Genomic DNA, 22,708 nt, shown 5'->3' on the forward strand with positions numbered 1-22,708 from the left:
AGCCCTACCAGGCACTGGACTAGTTGTCAGAAAAAAGAAAAGCAGCAAAAATCAAGAAAAAAGTGGGCTAACAACACTATTTAAAAAAAAAAAAATTCGCATACATGTAACTTGTTAAATTACTAAAATAGCACATAGCTTTTTGGGGGATTGTTTGAGAAACAAACTTTTTCTTTTGCCTGACAAGTTTATTTTCTGCTACTTAAGGCTCTTTGGTATGTATCTTTACAGCACATACATGTAGTAACAAAATATTTCTTTTAGAAGATGAGAGTACATGTATTATACAATGTATATTACAATATAAAGTTCAGTCTATTTTGCTACCATAGGTTTCACGCACACTAAGTGGCGATCATCAGCATGCACATGCCTTAAGACACCACATCCAATTTAGTCCTATAGAACTATCGGTGCCCGGTTAGGTACCAATGACTCTTAACATCAAGCATAATAATTAACAGTTCCATAGTGTTATTGATTTTCATTTAAATAAAAAACAAATGCACTGTACAAATGTTCAGGGTACGATAAAAAGTGTCATCAGTACCTCTTCGGGCACCGATAGCGCTATAGGATCAAAAAAGATGTTGTGCCTTATACAATATTTATTATATACATAATGCGACATTCAAGATAAGTATATTCAAAAGTAGTTTACAGAATCTGAAACAAATTGTCCCTTTACATGTAATAATATCGATTATGGACTTTACTTGTCTGTTCAAGTAGGGTTTTTTGACATGAAATTGGCAAAATTTAGTCTGCAATATATATACCGTATTTGTCGAATAAACGCCCGGGCGTTACATTTTCCCAAGGGGCGTTTATTAGAGGTCATTTTAGCACGAAAATTCCGTTAAAATTATTAGGTAAGCTTAAAAGTCACGCTAAAATGACGAACTATGACCTTTTGACACTGACTTTTGGTTCACTTCGGGTTCGGATGCAGATTTTCGCCATTTATTGCTGCTATCGCGACCATGTGAGCAACTTGGTAAGCTTACTACACAAGATAGCATGGAAATATCGAATTTTTGAAACATCTTGGTTGAAAAAAAGTGGTGGGGGCGTTTATTTGAGGGGGGGGGCGACTATTCGACGAAATACGGTACTAGTCTTTTTATTCGTATTCATCAATGGCGGCATTATTTTTTGTATATAAAATGTAATGTCTAACTTTTATAGCATTTATTAATTCTAAAGCTACTTTTAAACTCAATATTATAACATCATAGCGTGCAAACTTTTATTTTCCTCTCTTTGGCCCCCCAAAAAAATATGTAGGGCTTATGTTATCATCAAAATGGTTGGTTGTTTGCCTGTTTGTTTGCCTTTTTGCCTGGTTGTTTGGCTGTCCGTCCAGGCAGAAGGAAAACCATTAATCCACTTTGCAGCTTAAACACAATAACCGATCAACTTCATTATTATGTTTTCAGGGTTATTAGGAGTTAAGAAAACCTAATAATGATAATATTGATGGCTTATTTAGCATGATACCATAACATATCGGATTCGTCTTACAAATATCGAACTCGCCGTTGGCTCGTCCGATATTTTTATGACTCATCCGATATGTTATGGTATCATGCTCAGCCATGCAATATTATATCAAACTTGGTATGGTGATAGTATATGGTAGCCTGAAGTGCTGTATATTTTTGTGTCATGTTATTTGCATATTTATGAATATTAATGAGCTTCTTTGCATATTTTGTCTACATATACATTTTCATTAAACCACTCTGCAGCTTAAACGCAATAACCGATCAACTTCAAATGTGTAATAGTGATAGTATATGGTAGCCTGCTGTGCTGTATAGTTTAACCTTTGTTATTTACACACCTTTGTGTGGGGGCCACCTTAATTATGAACCCTGTAATTCTAGTTTATTCCATACCAAGTAATAGAAATGCAAGATTGGGGGAAAAGAACAAATTAGTAAAATAGGTGCAACTTGTAAAAGAGTTTGCAAGGCAACAAATATATCAAGGCATATAGATATATATATACATTTGCTTGAGAAGTCTAGCTTTGAATTTGCTCACCAATAGCCTCACATTCGAGGCTAGAATCCTAAAAGAGCCCACAGCCGATCACATGAGGTGATCACATCAAAATGTAGCTAAAATTGCAGTTCAACTAAATTTTAGACTGTTCCATATCTAAGGCAACAGTTGTTCAAAAATTAGTTATTATGTACACCCAACTATTCGCTAAGTGACGGAATGTATTTCAGTTTGGTCTGACATATAAAAGAAATTAATGAAGTATTGTTTGGCAGACCAATTTGGCATGATTTTGTTTTTATTATCAGAAATTTAGTGCTTTCATTTTGTATCAAAAGTGAAAGCAATACATTGTAGTATTATTGTAAAAACTCGATAGTTAGCATATGTGCTTACTATCGAGCACTTTTAAAACATGCAAACATGAAGAGCCCCATACGCAAAAGTGTAAAGGGTTTTGAGCAAATCATCGAAATCTGCAAATGTGTCTCAACCCCATTAGCTCATGTAAATCGCCAGTACAATTTCATGTTTTCAAAAGCGCTCAATAGTAAGCACATATGCTAACTATCAAATTTTTACGGTATATCATTTGGTCATACCCTGTTTAACATTTACAATCATAAAACCTGCTATGGTACTATTTATAAACTACAATGTCATGCGATACGATCATGCAGTATTCATTTGTTGCTATATGCATAATTGAGCAAAATCACCAAAAGGCTAATCATCGCATCTTAAGGGAACTGGAATGAGCGTTTGAGCAGCATTTTTGTGGGACATGAGAGCACATCAGACCTGTCGAATTGCATTCTGAATACGAAGAATGTCTTTCTGATATCAAATAATTTTCATTTTATGAAATTCACGATATAATACAAATTTTATGACAAATTATTAAAATTTGATATTTTTCACATTTTGGAGATATAACAGTCCTCGAAGTAAATTTTATAAATTTAATGATATAGTCTTAAAGTGTATGTAGCTGGGAGGAAAAGCCGACGATCAATTGAAAATTTTGACCTTTCATATTGAAGATATGGATTTTTTCCCAAAAGACCTAATTTTTTTGGTGTTTTGGGAAAAAAATCCATATCTTCAATAATGAAAAGGTCAAAATTTCAATTGATCGTCGGCTTTTCATCCTTTTCACACTTTAAGTATAAATCATCAGATTTATAAAGTTTACTTGAGTACTGTTAAATATCAAAAATATCAATTTTTAATGATTTGCCATAAAATATTTATTAGGTAGCGAATTTCAAAAAATCAAAATTATTTGATATCAGAAGGCCATTCTTCGTATTCAGAATGCAATTGATATGTCTGATGTGCTCCAATGTCCCACAATAAATACTGTCCAAACGTTCATACCCCTTCCCTTAAAGCCATATTATAACATTTGCTGAGGAGAAAGCCCTCAAAAATTTTTTAAATTCAGGTTTTTACACGATTGTAATGTACTTTAGTAAACAAAGATTCTCTGCAAAAATCAAGACTTTAGTTGCTGTAGTTTTGTCAAAATCCGAGATTTTGAATAAACCGCCGGAACCGGCGTTTTATTATTACGATGGAAATATTAGTCGAATGCGTATTCGATGTCAACATAGTACTACGTACACGGCGTGCGGGACACACACACACGCCAGAGGATCGTACCATATTACAACCACCGGAGTAACATGCATTGGTGCTAGTAGTAAATTCAATTTTCTTTGCTTTACCTCACTTGTTCGGCTCAAAATTAAAAGGGGACATATCTAACAGTAAATGCTAAAATTTTATTGAAAATGAATACTAATCTATTTTTAAAGAAATGTTATAATATGGCTTTAATTGTGCAACATTGCGAATATTCTTGTTGTACATTATATAGGAACTGCAAGCACCATTTTTATGCAATTTAAAATCATGCAGTAACCAATCAAAGAATTGTTTATACACATCTCAAAAAAGTAACTAACCCCCTTAAATAATGACCATTATTCAAAAACGGGCTATTGTATTACAAATCTGTAAAATGCGTTGGAAGCAGAATTTATTTCTGCGCATTTTGACTCTCATTTGATATGATAGCCCAGAAAACAATAATACACCGGTCAATTAAATGTAGTGAGGTCCAGATTTGAAAGTTTCACTTGCAACAATACAAAAACACTCATGCAGATATCATTACACAGATTTCCTTCCATTATACTACATTTTTTGTAAATACAAATCAATAGAATTTACTGTAACTTTCAAATCTTGGGTTACATTGATTTAAATGTACGCTGTGACGTCAATATTTAGTCAATTGCTATAAATGCGGTGTCAAAATGTGCAAAAATAAATTCTGCTTCCAACGCATTTTACAGATTTGTAATACAATCACCCGTTTTTGAATAATGGCCATTATTTAAGGGGAGTCAGTTACTTTTTTTGAGACGTTTACTTAGTCCATTACATGTACAACATTATCATTCACAGTATGTGCATAGTGATGAATATGAGATAACTCCAAACTGTCCAGTTTGTATTGTGCCCAATTAGTAGACCATTTTATCATATTTTGCACAGAGTAAAGCAATGTAAAGCCATTTTCTCTGCCAGTGCTTGATACTTGCGCAAGGCATTTTTATATGTACATGTATGTATATAGACTGTTTGCAGTTATCTATGGTTTGTTACAAACCGTAACTATATCACCCACTTAAGGAGTGTACAAAAATATTGCAACAAAGTCTTTTTTTTTTTTTTTTGAAACAGCTTTACATAAATGTACATCTGATCACGGCTTGTGCTACAATTACAAGTACATGCATATTGTAGAACTATGACCAAATTTGAACTGCTATTTTTAAGTTCAATCTCCATTTTGACCCTTATTATTTATCAATGCAACTGAAATCTCCTTCTAATTGCTCCTGAAATGTCAGTATATGATATGGTTTCTTTTTCTTGCACCATATGAAGCAAACATACTGTTTATGGGCCTATTTTTAAGGCTCTTCTTTGCAGGGTTTGCCAAGAGTTAGCCCTGGTGTACATTATGTATATGAAAATTCAAGGCTCTGTGGTCCTTCAAAAAGTTTAATGGGCTAACTTTTTGCCCTTATGTCTCTCACCCATGGGCATGGCACCTTAAGGCCCAGGGGTGCCGGTGTGTTGTCACCTTCAGAAAACATCTGGACTGGGTGGTGGCGAGCTAATGATGCGTTCAATTTCCAGCACATCAGCAGCATATGGCTTGGAGTTGTGCGATTCCTCGGTTTGGCGTACCGTCTCCAATATTGTCTGTAACGCATTCCTACATTGTTCATCCCTGAGCAGCAAGCTTCTTGCCGGCAGATCTGTGATGTTTGTGAGCATGAGGGCGAGTAGGGCTAGGTCGGCTTTATCCAGGGTGTCGTTACGAGCTAGCTGCACCAGATGTTGCTGCATCTCGTTGTGGTTGCCACTGCGGAAGAAGCTGTAGAAATCCTGTGCTTTTTGGGCAGATTTGGCGTCCATGTTGCGTTGACCATCAGCCATGTTTGTCATCATATCGTCACCTCTTTGCCCTGGATAAAAACAAGAAAGTAACTTAAATGTTTCCCTTATTATTTATACATACATATAAAATTTTAGTGTTGGGAACTAGATCATCTGCTACCCTATGCAATTCTGCAATTCATTCAGAGCCTACACTACAACATCCAAGATTCAAAACTCTTCCTATACCTTTATACAGGAGCCAAACGTTGTTAATAGGTGATGAATCCACACTTTTCCAGTAGCGTATATGGGAAGTTAACAGAAGCACGCATTACTTGAGAGCGCATAAAATTTGTCATGCCTGGAACTTGTGTGTTTATTATGTTGAATTCAGTTGGACATGTTGTAGGTGGCGGCTAAACATTGCCATTGCTAATATCAACAGAAAAATCACTGAGCCTTATTGTAAAGTTGAGTGACAACTGGCAATAACTGACACTCCTCATAAAATGATCAAGCCAAGCTTTAGCTTGTTTTCATTGTTCAAAGGGATTCAATCATGTTTTCACCGTTGTTCATCACAGTTTAGCAACTTGCGTCCGGCGCTTCTGCATGGTTTACTTCACTCGTTCAGCTAAAGCTGCCCTTTCAAAGTAAACCACACAGATGATGCGGACGCACTATTGTTAAACACTGATGAATAACGGTGAAACATGATTGAATTAGACTGCGGAACTCAGTCCTCAATGATAGTCAGTCATTTATCTTTTGGTCGTTATATGACTATCATTTGAGGGACTGAGTTGTTATAATATATCTTCCGAGGTGCAATTTCAGACAATAGCTGGGGATTAGTGGGGCAGAGGTTATCTATTGAATCCTTTCATGACCACTGAAGCATAGTCAAGTCTGCCAAGGACACTCGGTACAAATTGAAAGACCATCACAAAAGAATGCATGCATGTCAGGTCATCGACACCAATTTGGTGTTTGTTATGACACAAATTTGGTGTCTGTTATGCACCTCGAAATATGTACCTTAAAGTCTGTATCTATGATTGAATCCCTAACAACATACAGTGAAAAAACCAGGCACAGGAAATATGGACCTGCAAAAACAAAACTACCTACCGTATGGGATCGTTATTGCTGCTGTCTCATTATCCATTTTATAGTGTAGTGATATAAAACACCTAACAAACAATGTATTTATATATAACACATCCACAAGTTACTTCTCCTGTGCAATTAAAGAAAATGATGTGTTCACTCTGCTTACATCAGAGTTTATACCAAGCTTTGAGCACCGAAATAGTGGTATTTTTCACACAAATAAATGTTCACATTTCTTAAAATAAATTTCAAATGCCTAATTTGTCAGATGAGCTTTTTACAAAGATATACAATGTATATTATACATACAAGGGAATATTTTTTATGCATTTGAGCATTCAAGATATTTTGGAAATATCGCACACAACATGTGAACATTTATTCAGCGTGAAAATTTCCACTTTTTTCAGTGACATAAGTGAGTCACATGATATGGATGACAATGTGGTATTGTTTACCTGTTGTCCCTGATTATACTTATGACAGTGCATGAGTATCACATGGGAAATCAATGGTTGCTCTTCAGGACTCAAGAGGAAAGTTTACTCTGTAAAGAAACAGCATAGACAAAATTTAATCAATACAATTATAAATCAATGAATGCAAAGTTGATTCCACTTGCAAATGCAGCTTCCCCCCCCAAAAAAAAAGCGTACAAAACAAAAAAAAAAAATTCTTCCAGCACATTATCCACAAATGGGTTGTAAAAGGTATAGGGTGGGTGAAAGCCAAGATTGGGGGGGGGGAAGCAATTATTGGCAGCCAATAGGGGATGGAGTAATTGTTGACACATTGAGAGGGGGAGGGGCAAGTTGGGAGGTTGAAAGCCAAGACAGGAGGAGCAGTGGCTGCACCAGGAATCTTTTGGGGGAATTGGAGGGGGCAAAGTGAATTTCAGGGGGAGGGAATCAACAAATTTTGCACAAAATTGCCACAAAAAGTGGAAATTTTTGTAATTTTGGGGGTTTGCCTTAAAAGTGGGGCAACTTGAGGTAAGAAAAATATTTTGGGGCTAATGCCTCCCTTCCCCCCCCCCCCCCCCCCCCCCCCCTTAGTGCCACCACAGGAAAGCAATTTTTGGCATTGAGTATCAACTTGAATATTTACATTTGAATTATTTTATTTATTTATGTATCTATTTCATAATGTATCGATCTGTTGGGGGGTTAAAGTCCACACATTTTAGGTACAGTCAGATTTTTTGGACAAGTTCTGCATTCCCCCTACCCAATAAATCCTGGCTATTGATGAAAACGTCAAAATTTCCCAACATTTTAGTAATCAATAACTGCAAATAATCATTAATAATAATTATTATTGTGCATCCATATTAATGTGATTGTAATCCATTAATGCAAATCCCATATATTAATGCGTAGTGAACGGAACGCACAATTTACTGCTTTGCAATACAGTGACAAACTGACAAATCGGGGAGATGGTGCAAGGTGACCCTTGGCGCAAGGTGACCCTATCTACAATAGCTGCCAGGTGTCGTATGTACAATATATTATGTACAAAAATTGTCAAATGTCTATAGGGCAGCTATTGCAGATAGGTCTTTGTTATACCAAACCCTCTAAATGTATCAAACCTGTTGGTAAACAGCTGTTACAGGTTTTAGGCTATTCCAGTTGGAATCCATACGCCCCCTGGAAGACATGACCTTAATCTCTCACACAGGGGGCATAGATTTCAAATGGAATCATCCATTTAGGTAACCCCATTTAAAATTCGTACTCCCTGTGTGGAAGATTAAGGGGCTTACTGTATTTTGCGAAACGAAACGAAACGAAATGAAACGAAACGAAACGAAACGAAACAGATTTTTAAGGTGTCCCTTAACTAGTTTATAATTTTTATGATTTGTTATTATTCATGTGTTTCAATGACCTAGATTAAATTATTAAGCATTTTAAAGTTAAATTTAATAAATTTACCTTATCCAGGTATTATAGTTGGCTCATCTTGCATTAAGTTTTTTTTTATGTTGTAGTTGTTGTTGAGAAACGTGTGAACATAGATGAATGTGAAGAACTGTCCGCAGGAAAATCTCATGAATTGCAAGAAACACAACCGCGGAATATAAACCTTGTACACTCTGACTGCAATGGCCTACACTATGGTGCAATGAGCCCGCTTTCGCATTTTTGTAAAATGCTAAACGGATTTAATAACTTTTTTGCATTAAAATATTTTGGGTAATTTCTTTGCATAATATCATGTATCTTGACAACACACATTCATGTGATAAAGATCAAAGGTCACATCCCCATACTTTGGGTGCAATGAGCCCCAAACCACTTTTTAATATGAAATCATATATCTCATTAACCAATGAAAAATTATTTTAAAATTATTGATAGCTAATGAACTTGACCTTGACAAGAAATGTATGCATGCAAAATTTGAACTTGCTAGTGTTTATACTTTGGGTGCAATGAGCCCGAACCGAAGTTTTATAAATAGGGCACAGTCGAGTAAATTATTACATAAAAAGATGGTGGCCGTAATTTCATTTGCATAATATCATGTATCTTGACAACACACATTCATGTGATAAAGATCAAAGGTCACATCCCCATACTTTGGGTGCAATGAGCCATAAACCACTTTTTAATATGAAATCATATATCTCATTAACCAATGAAAAATTATTTTAAAATTATTGATAGCTAATGAACTTGACCTTGACAAGAAATGTATGCATGCAAAATTTGAACTTGCTAGTGTTTATACTTTGGGTGCAATGAGCCCGTTTCGCATTTTTGTAAAATGCGAAACAGACGAATAACTTTTTACATGAAAATATTTTCGGTAATTTCTTTGCATAATAATATGTATCTTGACAACATGCATTCATGTCATAAAGATCAAAGGTCACATCCCCACACTTTGGGTGCAATGAGCCCCAAACCACTTTTTAATATGAAATCGTATATCTCATTAGACAATAAAAAAATATTTTTTAATCATTGATAGCTCAAGAAGTTGACCTTGACAAGAAATGTATGCATGCAAATTTTGAACTTGTTGGTGTTTATACTTTGGGTGCAATGAGCCCGTTTCGCATTTTTGTAAAATGCGAAACGGACGAATAACTTTTTACATGAAAATATTTTGGGTAATTTTTTTGGATAATATCATGTATCTTGACAACATGCATTCCTGTGGTAAAGATCAAATGTCACATCCCCATACTTTGGGTGCAATGAGCCCCAAACCACTTTATAATATGAAATCATATATCTCATTAGACAATAAAAATATTTTTAATCATTGATAGCTCAAGAAGTTGACCTTGACAAGAAATGTATGCATGCAAATTTTGAACTTGTTGGTGTTTATACTTTGGGTGCAATGAGCCCGTTTAGCATTTTTGTAAAATGCGAAACGGATTTAATAACTTTTACATTAAAATATTTTCGTAATTTCTTTGCATAATATCATGTATCTTGACAACACGCATTCATGTCATAAAGATCAAAGGTCACATCCCCACACTTTGGGTGCAATGAGCCCCAAACCACTTTTTAATATGAAATCGTATATCTCATTAGACAATAAAAAAATATTTTTTAGTCATTGATAGCTCAAGAAGTTGACCTTGACAAGAAATGTATGCATGCAAAATTTGAACTTGTTGGTGTTTATACTTTAGGGGCAATGAGCCCGTTTCGCATTTTTGTAAAATGCGAAACGGACGAATAACTTTTTACATGAAAATATTTTGGGTAATTTTTTTGCATAATATCATGTATCTTGACAACATGCATTCCTGTGGTAAAGATCAAATGTCACATCCTCATACTTTGGGTGCAATGAGCCCCAAACCACTTTATAATATGAAATCATATATCTCATTAGACAATAAAAAAATATGTGTTAATCATTGATAGCTCAAGAAGTTGACCTTGACAAGAAATGTATGCATGCAAATTTTGAACTTGTTGGTGTTTATACTTTGGGTGCAATGAGCCCGTTTCGCATTTTTGTAAAATGCGAAACGGACGAATAACTTTTTACATGAAAATATTTTGGGTAATTTTTTTGGATAATATCATGTATCTTGACAACATGCATTCCTGTGGTAAAGATCAAATGTCACATCCCCATACTTTGGGTGCAATGAGCCCCAAACCACTTTATAATATGAAATCATATATCTCATTAGACAATAAAAAATATTTTTTAATCATTGATAGCTCAAGAAGTTGACCTTGACAAGAAATGTATGCATGCAAAATTTGAACTTGCTGGTGTTCATACTTTGGGTGCAATGAGTCCGTTTCGCATTTTTGTAAAATGCTAAACGGATTTAATAACTTTTTACATTAAAATATTTTCGGTAATTTCTTTGCATAATATCATGTATCTTGACAACACGCATTCATGTCATAAAGATCAAAGGTCACATCCCCACACTTTGGGTGCAATGAGCCCCAAACCACTTTTTAATATGAAATCGTATATCTCATTAGACAATAAAAAATATTTTTAGTCATTGATAGCTCAAGAAGTTGACCTTGACAAGAAATGTATGCATGCAAAATTTGAACTTGTTGGTGTTTATACTTTAGGGGCAATGAGTCCGTTTCGCATTTTGTAAAATGCTAAACGGATTTAATAACTTTTTACATGAAAATATTTTGGGAGATTTTTTTACATAATATCATGTATCTTGACAACATGCATTCCTGTGGTAAAGATCAAATGTCACATCCTCATACTTTGGGTGCAATGAGCCCCAAACCACTTTATAATATGAAATCATATATCTCATTAGACAATAAAAAAATATGTGTTAATCATTGATAGCTCAAGAAGTTGACCTTGACAAGAAATGTATGCATGCAAATTTTGAACTTGTTGGTGTTTATACTTTGGGTGCAATGATCCGCTTTAGCATTTTGTAAAATGCTAAACGGATTTAATAACTTTTTACATGAAAATATTTTGGGTAATTTTTTTGGATAATATCATGTATCTTGACAACACACATTCATGTCATAAAGATCAAAGGTCACATCCCCACACTTTGGGTGCAATGAGCCCCAAACCACTTTTTAATATGAAATCATATATCTCATCAGACAATAAAAAATATTTTTTAATCATTGATAGCTGAAGAAGTTGACCTTGACAAGAAATGTATGCATGCAAAATTTGAACTTGTTGGTGTTTATACTTTTGGTAATGAGCCCGCTTTCGCATTTTTGTAAAATGCTAAACGGATTTAATAACTTTTTACATTAAAATATTTTGGGTAATTTCTTTGCATAATATCATGTATCTTGACAACACGCATTCATGTCATAAAGATCAAAGGTCACATCCCCACACTTTGGGTGCAATGAGCCCCAAACCACTTTTTAATATGAAATCATATATCTCATTAGACAATAATAAATATTTTTTAATCATTGATAGCTGAAGAAGTTGACCTTGACAAGAAATGTATGCATGCAAAATTTGAACTTGTTGGTGTTTATACTTTGGGTGCAATGAGCCCGTTTCGCATTTTGTAAAATGCGAAACGGACGAATAACTTTTTACATGAAAATATTTTCGGTAATTTCTTTGCATAATATCATGTATCTTGACAACACGCATTCATGTCATAAAGATCAAAGGTCACATCCCCACACTTTGGGTGCAATGAGCCCCAAACCACTTTTTAATATGAAATCGTATATCTCATTAGACAATAAAAAATATTTTTAGTCATTGATAGCTCAAGAAGTTGACCTTGACAAGAAATGTATGCATGCAAAATTTGAACTTGTTGGTGTTTATACTTTAGGGGCAATGAGTCCGTTTAGCATTTTGTAAAATGCTAAACGGACGAAAAAACTTTTTACATGAAAATATTTTGGGTAATTTTTTTGCATAATATCATGTATCTTGACAACATGCATTCCTGTGGTAAAGATCAAATGTCACATCCTCATACTTTGGGTGCAATGAGCCCCAAACCACTTTATAATATGAAATCATATATCTCATTAGACAATAAAAAAATATGTGTTAATCATTGATAGCTCAAGAAGTTGACCTTGACAAGAAATGTATGCATGCAAATTTTGAACTTGTTGGTGTTTATACTTTGGGTGCAATGAGCCCGTTTCGCATTTTTGTAAAATGCGAAACGGACGAATAACTTTTTACATTAAAATATTTTCGGTAATTTCTTTGCATAATATCATGTATCTTGACAACACACATTCATGTCATAAAGATCAAAGGTCACATCCCCACACTTTGGGTGCAATGAGCCCCAAACCACTTTTTAATATGAAATCATATATCTCATTAGACAATAAAAAATATTTTTTAATCATTGATAGCTGAAGAAGTTGACCTTGACAAGAAATGTATGCATGCAAAATTTGAACTTGTTGGTGTTTATACTTTGGTGATGAGCCGTTTAGCATTTTGTAAAATGCGAAACGGACTAATAACTTTTACATTAAAATATTTTCGTAATTTCTTTGCATAATATCATGTATCTTGACAACACGCATTCATGTGGTAAAGATCAAAGGTCACATCCCCACACTTTGGGTGCAATGAGCCCCAAACCACTTTTTAATATGAAATCATATATCTCATTAGACAATAAAAAATATTTTTTAATCATTGATAGCTGAAGAAGTTGACCTTGACAAGAAATGTATGCATGCAAAATTTGAACTTGTTGGTGTTTATACTTTGGTGCAATGAGCCCGCTTCGCATTTTTGTAAAATGCTAAACGGATTAATAACTTTTACATGAAAATATTTTCGTAATTTCTTTGCATAATATCATGTATCTTGACAACACGCATTACTGTGGTAAAGATCAAAGGTCACATCCCACACTTTGGGTGCAATGAGCCCCAAACCACTTTTTAATATGAAATCGTATATCTCATTAGACAATAAAAAAATATTTTTTAATCATTGATAGCTCAAGAAGTTGACCTTGACAAGAAATGTATGCATGCAAAATTTGAACTTGTTGGTGTTTATACTTTAGGTGCAATGAGCCCGTTTCGCATTTTTTGTAAAATGCGAAATGGACGAATAACTTTTTACATGAAAATATGTTGGGTAATTTTTTTGCATAATATCATGTATCTTGACAACATGCATTCCTGTGGTAAAGATCAAATGTCACATCCCCATACTTTGGGTGCAATGAGCCCCAAACCACTTTATAATATGAAATCATATATCTCATTAGACAATAAAAAAATATTTGTTAATCATTGATAGCTCAAGAAGTTGACCTTGACAAGAAATGTATGCATGCAAATTTTCAACTTGCTTCAAAATTGGTCATGCATCCTTGCTAAGGGTTAGATTTCATCCACTTGTAATTTTGTCCTTGTAAAATGTATGGTTAAGAAACCATTATCCTTGTTACGGGTCATTTTGAAGACACAATGGTTGTCCTTGTTAAGGGTGCTTTTCTGAAGTGCATTCACACGCATGCTTACAACTTTTATATATGAGTGGCCCCCCTGGGCAAAGTATAAACACTAGCAAGTTCAAAATTTGCATGCATACATTTCTTGTCAAGGTCAACTTCATTAGCTATCAATAATTTTAAAATTATTTTTCATTGGTTAATGAGATATATGATTTCATATTAAAAAGTGGTTTGGGGCTCATTGCACCCAAAGTATGGGGATGTGACCTTTGATCCTTATCACATGAATGCATGTTGTCAAGATACACAATATTATGCAAAGAAATTACCCAAAATATATTAATGTAAAAGATTCGTCTGCTTTCGCAAGATTTTACAAAAATGCTAAACGGGCTCATTGCACACAAAGTATAAACACCAGCAAGTTCAAATTTTGCATGCATACATTTCTTGTCAAGGCCAACTTCTTGAGCTATCAATAATTTAAAAATAATTTTCTATTGTCTAATGAGATATATGATTTCATATTAAAAAGTGGTTTAGCTCATTGCACCCAAAGTATAAACACTAGCATGTTCAAATTTTGCATGCATACATTTCTTGTCAAGGTCAACTTCATTAGCTATCAATAATTTTAAAATTATTTTTCATTGGTTAATGAGATATATGATTTCATATTAAAAAGTGGTTTGGGGCTCATTGCACCCAAAGTATGGGGATGTGACCTTTGATTTTTATCACATGAATGCATGTTGTCAAGATACACGATATTATGCAAAGAAATTACCCAAAATATATTAGGGTAAAAAGGTATCGTCGGTGTTCGCCTTTTACAAAAATACGAAACGGGCTCATTGCACCCAAAGTATAAACACCAGCAAGTTCAAATTTTGCATGCATACATTTCTTGTCAAGGTCAACTTCTTGAGCCATCAATGATTAAAAAATAATTTTCTATTGTCTAATGAGATATATGATTTCATATTAAAAAGTGGTTTGGGGCTCATTGCACCCAAAGTATGGGGATGTGACCTTTGATCTTTATCACGTGAATGCATGTTGTCATGATACACGATATTATGCAAAGAAATTACCCAAAATATATTAATGTAAAAGATTCGTCTGCTTCGCATTTTACAAAAATGCTAAACGGGCTCATTGCACCTAAAGTATAAACACCAGCAAGTTCAAATTTTGCATGCATACATTTCTTGTCAAGGTCAACTTCTTGAGCCATCAATGATTAAAAAATAATTTTCTATTGTCTAATGAGATATGATTTCATATTAAAAAATGGTTTGGGGCTCATTGCACCCAAAGTATGTTGATGTGACCTTTGATCTTTATCACATGAATGTGTGTTGTCAAGATACACGATATTATGCAAAGAAATTACCCAAAATATATTAATGTAAAATTGGGTAATTTCATATTAAAAAGTGGTTTGGGGGCTCATTGCACCCAAAGTATAAACACCAGCAAGTTCAAATTTTGCATGCATACATTTCTTGTCAAGGTCAACTTCTTGAGCTATCAATGATTAAAAAATAATTTTTTATTGCCTAATGAGATATATGATTTCATATTAAAAAGTGGTTTGGGGCTCATTGCACCCAAAGTATGGGAATGTGACCTTTGATCTTTATCACATGAATGTGTGTTGTCGTGATATTACCTATATTATGCAAAAGAAATTACCCAAAATATATTAATGTAAAAGATTCGTCCGCTTTCAAGATTTTACAAAAATGCGAACGGGCTCATTGCACCCAAAGTATAAACACCAGCAAGTTTAAATTTTGCATGCATACATTTCTTGTCAAGGTCAACTTCTTGAGCTATCAATGATTAAAAAATAATTTTCTATTGTCAATGAGATATATGATTTCATATTAAAAAGTGGTTTGGGGCTCATTGCACCCAAAGTATGTTGATGTGACCTTTGATCTTTATCACATGAATGTGTGTTGTCAAGATACGATATTATGCAAAAGAAATTACCCAAAATATATTAATGTAAAAGATTGTCTGCTTCGCATTTTACAAAAATGCTAAACGGGCTCATTGCACCCAAAGTATAAACACCAGCAAGTTCAAATTTTGCATGCATACATTTCTTGTCAAGGTCAACTTCTTGAGCTATCAATGATTAAAAATAATTTTTATTGCCTAATGAGATATATGATTTCATATTAAAAAGTGGTTTGGGGCTCATTGCACCCAAAGTATGGGAATGTGACCTTTGATCTTTATCACATGAATGTGTGTTGTCGTGATACACGATATTATGCAAAGAAATTACCCAAAATATATTAATGTAAAAGTTATCGTCCGCTTCAAGATTTTACAAAAATGCGAACGGGCTCATTGCACCCAAAGTATAAACACCAGCAAGTTTAAATTTTGCATGCATACATTTCTTGTCAAGGTCAACTTCTTGAGCTATCAATGATTAAAAAATAATTTTCTATTGTCAATGAGATATATGATTTCATATTAAAAAGTGGTTTGGGGCTCATTGCACCCAAAGTATGGGGATGTGACCTTTGATCTTTATCACATGAATGCATGTTGTCAAGATACACCTATATTATGCAAAGAAATTACCCAAAATATATTAATGTAAAAGATTGTCTGCTTCAAGCATTTTACAAAAATGCTAAACGGGCTCATTGCACACAAAGTATAAACACCAGCAAGTTCAAATTTTGCATGCATACATTTCTTGTCAAGGTCAACTTCTTGAGCCATCAATGATTAAAAAATAATTTTCTATTGTCTAATGAGATATATGATTTCATATTAAAAAGTGGTTTGGGGCTCATTGTACCCAAAGTATGGGGATGTGACCTTTGATCTTTATCACATGAATGCATGTTGTCAAGATACACAATATTATGCAAAGAAATTACCCAAAATATATTAATGTAAAAGATTCGTCTGCTTCGCATTTTACAAAATGCTAAACGGGCTCATTGCACCCAAAGTATAAACACCAGCAAGTTCAAATTTTGCATGCATACATTTCTTTTCAAGGTCAACTTCTTGAGCTATAAAAAATATTTTTTTATTGCCTAATGAGATATATGATTTCATATTAAAAAGTGGTTTGGGGCTCATTGCACCCAAATTATGGGGATATGACCTTTGATCTTTATCACATGAATGTGTGTTGTCAATATACATGATATTATGCAAAGAAATTACCCAAAATATTTTAATGCAAAAGATTTGTCCGCTTTAGCATTTTACAAAAATGCTAAACGGGCTCATTGCACCATTGTGTAGGCCATTGCAGTCAGAGTGTACAAGGTTTATATTCATGGTTGTGTTTCTTGCAATTGATGAGATTTTCCTCGGACAGTTCTTCACATTCATCTATGTTCACACGCTTCTCAACAACAACTACAACATAAAAAAACTTAATGCAAGATGAGCCAACTATAATACCTGGATAAGGTAAATTTATTAAATTTAACTTTAAAATGCTTAATAATTTAATCTAGGTCATTGAAACACATGAATAATAACAAATAATAAAAATCATAAACTAGTTAAGGGACACCTTAAAAATCTGTTTCGCTTGCTTCGTTTCATTTCGCTTCGCTTCGCTTTCGCTTTCGCTTTCGCAAAATACAGTAAGCCAGATTAAGGTCATGTGTTCCATAGGGGTATATGGCTTTCAATTGGAATAGCCTTTTCAGTGCGTTTAGTCCATTATATGGATCATTTAACATCTAAAAGGCTATCATAATTCCCATTGTCTCTATCATAATTATGCATGGTAGTATGCATATGTAAATTTATTGATTATTCAAAATTCAGTTATATGAAATACACTTTCTGTAATTAAATTTCAAATACCTCATAAAATTGTTTAATTAGTTATTAATACTGAAAACCATTTAGATTTTATTGTTCAGCCATGCATTTCCCTGCAAACAAAAAATGTTTTCAACATTATGGGTATATATGGGTATAAAACATTTTCATAACATTCAAAATGTTCTTTGATAACTTACCTTACTACAAATATTCTAACATAGTGTTGACAAAATATTAGGCAAAAAATATTTAAAGAAATTATTAAAAATTTATATTTTTGACATTTAACAGTCCTCAAAGTAAACTTTATAAATCTAATGATATGATAGTGTAAAATAATTAATAAGTTTAGCAACACTTATAACCAGCTTCATGCTACATATGTGACACGATCAAGGGGAATGAGTCGCATGTCGACCCTGGTCGAAAATGAATTTTACATGTGTTTCTAAAGAGGACATTTAGAGCTTTCAGAAACTGAAAACCTCATGTTGATAAAACTTTTCTTAGCAAAGTTACATCAATTTTTCAATTTTTAAAAACAATATAAAACAAAAGAATTTGAACACTTTCTTTGCCAATATCTCAAAATCAGTATTAGCGACATCCGACTCATTTCCCTTGATCGCGTCACATATAAGCTCATATATTTGGATATACTAGTGTATGTAGCTGGGAGGGAAAGCCATTCATCATTTGAAAATTTTGAACTTTCGTATTGAAGATACACATTTTTTTCCAAAAAGACCTACAAATTTGAGGTGTTTTGGGGGGGAAAATGTGTATCTTCAATACATAAGGTCAAAATTGTCGAATGATAGACGGCTTTTTTTACACTTCAAGTACATATCATTAGGCGAAGATATCGAGAATATAAAAAAAAATTGATATCATCAGGACATTCCTCGTAATGCAATTTGATATGTCTGATGTGCTCTTGTGTCGCACAAAAAAATATTGTGCTAGTTTTTTTTCCTCATAGTATATTTGGTAAAATAATTCTAAAATAAATTTCTCTAACTCCTGTCAGTTATAATCAAACCATGTTCTAGTATAGCTTCCAGATTTGGTTTGGGGATTTATAAGCCTACGGACCACAATGGCCTCATCCCATTGGCATAGTTCAATAACCTCAATTAAACAATCATAGTGCGAAATTTGACCTAAAGTTGCAGAGTATGAATTTTTGTACCCATGCAATGAATGTGTAAATGTATTGAGGTTAAAGAACTGTGCCCTGATAGATGAGCATTTTGTGGATCCTAGTGCAAGCCACCAAGTACCAAGTGCCAGTACACCACCTTGGATGCAAGGAAGTTTTACTTAATAATGCATAATGAAAAGTGACCTTGTACTTGTACTTGAATGACAACCTTCACAAATATACCTTGTACCATCTACCTGTGGTTTTACTGCCTTGTACTTGTCCTTATTGTTAGTTGTCAAATTGCAAACTAAATGGTTCATTTCTATTTAATAGCCTTAGGGTATTTTTCCTGGCTGGTGAAGTTCATTTATGAGTACCAGTATTGTGAAATATTTGGAGGGTTGGTAGGTCGATCCTTTTTGAAAAGGCTAGTATTGACAAATGCTTGATCATTTTCCGGTAAAAAGATTTTAGACTGAATTTAAATGGAAATACTTCTTGTTTTTAATGAAATATGCATTTAATAAATAAAATGAGTGAATAACAAATATAAAATGTCCTTGATACTGTCCAAATTTAAGGTTTTGTCTTAAAAAAGTGATTGAAAAAAAATGCGACCCAAGATTTCCAATTTTATGGGTCGGTCTCTGAGGGCAACCGAACTTTTTTTTGGCCTTACTAAGAAAATATAGCAATAAATTAATTAAAAAAACAAAAACAGAAAAGTTCAACATGGTTCAAATGAAGATTGCTTCTTTGCATTGTTGAATTTTTTTACTCACCCTGTATACATCTATTTTGCACGTTTTATAAATTGTATATAGTTTCTATTTTAGTCTATTATCTCATGTAGGCCTACATATCGTATTTTTGTCGTTTTATATTGCTCTTATATTATGCTTTATGTTTTTGGCGCCTGGAGGCCACTTTGTGAGCATTACGCTTTTAATAAATATCTTATTATTGTTATACGACAATCAAATTGATAACATGTTGGGCTCCAGGAGTTGGCTTAGATGGATTAATTTTCAATATATATTGCAGCTCAACAATGCATATGATGGAAGCTACCCTACAATTTCTACCCTTAAATAAATGTAATTTAAAAATATAAAAGTAATGTTACAAAAAGAAGAATGGTTGTATCTCAAACCCATGCACATTTATGTGAAAGCCATCTTAATGCATAGCATAGCGCTATACTGTGGGTTTTTTATACAGGCTTTTTTTAGCTATTTAAAAAAGTGGCTGTGTAGTGGCAAAAAAACAAAAAGTAGTCTACAATTTAAAAACACATCCTCCTACATACATCCCATGCCGTGTAGCACTAAATAGCTTTTTCTATTTAAAAAAATAGTAAAGCACCTAGCTTTTTTTGCAAAATGTTTGAGAAATAATTGTTTTTTATAGAACATGGTTGGAGTACTACAGTATCACTACTGGGCTAGTCTAGTTCACAGCCAGCCCTTTTGGAAATTCATATCATCCTATCTCACAATGATTGCAAGCTATTGCAAGTATGAAACAAGAACCACTCCCATCCACAAACTGTGATGCCACTGCCAGAAAAAATTTCTCTGGGCAGAGAGGTCACTGGGGAGGTGTTGTATTTTCAGAAATGGCATAGCTGGTGTGAATTGTTATCAAAAAGGGAATGCAAAGCAGTCTACTACTGGTCCAGTGCTGAGGTGACATACCCTCTTTGGCACTGCAAATTTCACCTAGTCTTGTCATTTCTCAGCTTGATGGCCACTTCCCCATCATACATGCTTCAAGCATACCCCTCCAAACCTGCTTTAAAAGGCTCCGAACTGCAGTTCTATACCACAGTACCGTAGTACATGTTCTATGTATGAATTTTATAATAGAGGCTTACTCAGCTATTATAAACCTACCTTTAATTCATGTTCACTGAACATGCCAAATATTGCAGGATGAGTGATGTGCCTTATACTTTGCACTGGCTTGTCGTTGCAGGAATGAAAAAATACTGTATTTCTCTTTGCCCCAATTTATCGTGCATACGCTATCTGTAACTACCCATAGCCAATTTCAGCTCAATGTAGCTTAATATGTAAACAATCAATGTTTTGATGAGAGCTCTGTTGTGTACCACAGTGCCTGTACTTTAAATGTGGTGTACGTGTCGTGTCAGAGTTTCACAGTGTTTCTAGATACTGATAAGTGATTTATCACATGTATTGAGGTTGGAATTTGAAACACAGTATAGTGTTCCCATTTTGCACTTTAATTTTGTGGAAATTGTGTATTACTTGAGTAATAATTCAAAGATTTAAATAATTTTTACTCTATTCATACCTGAAATATTTTCAATTTATGATTAATTTTTATACTAAATGTAACTTTCTTTGATATGTGAAACACAAAATAGTACATTATTTTGTCACGTAGTAGTATCCTGTTTACTCATGCAATAAAAAATAATCATCAATGTTTTGAGCAAACACAAAAAGGTTTTGTAACCTTTACAAATGAATGCACAAAAGCTTTCCTGGAAACATTAAATAATAATGTTGGGGATATAAAGGTTATGAAACGTTTTAATAAAATGTTCAATACTATTTGAATGTTTGACAAAAACTTGTCTTAAAATTTTATTTCTACATTTGTTAACCTAGTCTAAAAAAAGTTAGTTTTACCCTTAACATGCTTAAAGCTCCAAAGTTAGGGTAGGTCGGTCGGTGTTATTTATTTACTTTTTTATTTTTATTAATATTTTGCCACACATAATACAATATAAAAATGCAAGTTCACCACGATATACGATGATATAAGATTTGTCAAATAACAAGCAAACAAGACATCTGCAAATTTTTATACCAAATATATAAATATTCAATTTTAAAAAATGCAGCCCTATTTTTTTTATTTTCATATTTTAGGGTCAAAAGGGCAGTATATTTTTAACATTTTGGTAATATTAGTTTTGATGCTAAATGTTTTAAAACGTAACATTTTGGATATATATATATATATTTTTTAAACAAAATATATTTTTAAAAAAATGTTTAAAATGCACTTTGTAAATCCAACATTTAAATGAAAGTATAATTTGTGTTAATATATTACAAAGACCCCTCAACAAGATTGCCAATACACAACACAAAATAGCAGGTAACCTGGATGCACCAATAACTCTTGACAGTTGTCAACTCCAAATTATACGGCAATGATGTAAATGTCTCTCAACTAAAACATGATGACCTACTAACAACAATACAGTTTATTTGAGAAAAACTGAATAGTAAACTGAGTTGTTTAAATTATACAGAAAGACAGACAAGTAGAAGAAATACAAAAGAAATCAAATTACCTGAACAGTGAAAATCAGTTCTGTCTCGTCCAATTTTGATTTAGGCTGAAATCCTAACAAGCTCTAACAACAATTCTTCTGGAAACCTCCTCCTTATTCGTTGAAAGAATATGCACTTGTGGTGTCAATTAGTTCAACCAGGTAGCCACACATAGGTAGTTCAATGAGCCTCTAGCACAACTAGATCTGGATAATTATGTGAACAAAATGAGTAGGAGCTCTACTGAAGTAAACTTATATATTGATGCGTCAACCAGTATATTGCATGATATCCATTCCTCTTATCATGAAATAACATCAACCTTTGGAAATATTGCGGGGAAGTGTACGAGACAAAATTAATCGAGTGCAATAATTTTCCCCATATTTTTTCTGACCTTATGGATTACAATATGTTGAAAAG

The 22,708-nt window shown here is 33.5% G+C and overlaps 2 protein-coding genes across 4 annotated transcripts in view; one reads left to right on the plus strand and one right to left on the minus strand.

Moving 5' to 3' along the window:
- LOC140154129 (uncharacterized) overlaps positions 1-22,708 on the plus strand; it is a 171,382-nt gene that overhangs the window by 140,373 nt on the left and 8,301 nt on the right. The gene's annotated exons all lie outside the window — the stretch shown is intronic.
- Positions 3,320-22,505, minus strand: LOC140154812 (uncharacterized). 3 transcript variants are annotated; one of them, XR_011859313.1, is made up of 3 exons: positions 22,306-22,505; positions 7,044-7,132; positions 5,423-5,558 (listed from the first exon to the last, which is right to left on the minus strand). XR_011859313.1 is itself a non-coding variant. In XM_072177399.1 (2 exons), exons 1-2 carry the CDS (start codon positions 6,638-6,640, stop codon positions 5,173-5,175), a joined length of 423 nt encoding a protein of 140 aa, XP_072033500.1. In that variant the 5' UTR covers positions 6,641-6,692; the 3' UTR covers positions 3,320-5,172. The 3 variants fall into 3 exon arrangements, 1 of the variants encoding a protein (XP_072033500.1); XR_011859314.1 differs by lacking the exon at positions 22,306-22,505 and adding an exon at positions 20,867-21,093; XM_072177399.1 differs by lacking the exons at positions 7,044-7,132; positions 22,306-22,505 and adding an exon at positions 6,604-6,692 and having other exon boundaries at positions 3,320-5,558.

The sequence above is a fragment of the Amphiura filiformis genome, chromosome 6, assembly GCF_039555335.1.
Source record: "Amphiura filiformis chromosome 6, Afil_fr2py, whole genome shotgun sequence".
Taxonomy (NCBI): Eukaryota; Metazoa; Echinodermata; class Ophiuroidea; order Amphilepidida; family Amphiuridae; genus Amphiura; species Amphiura filiformis.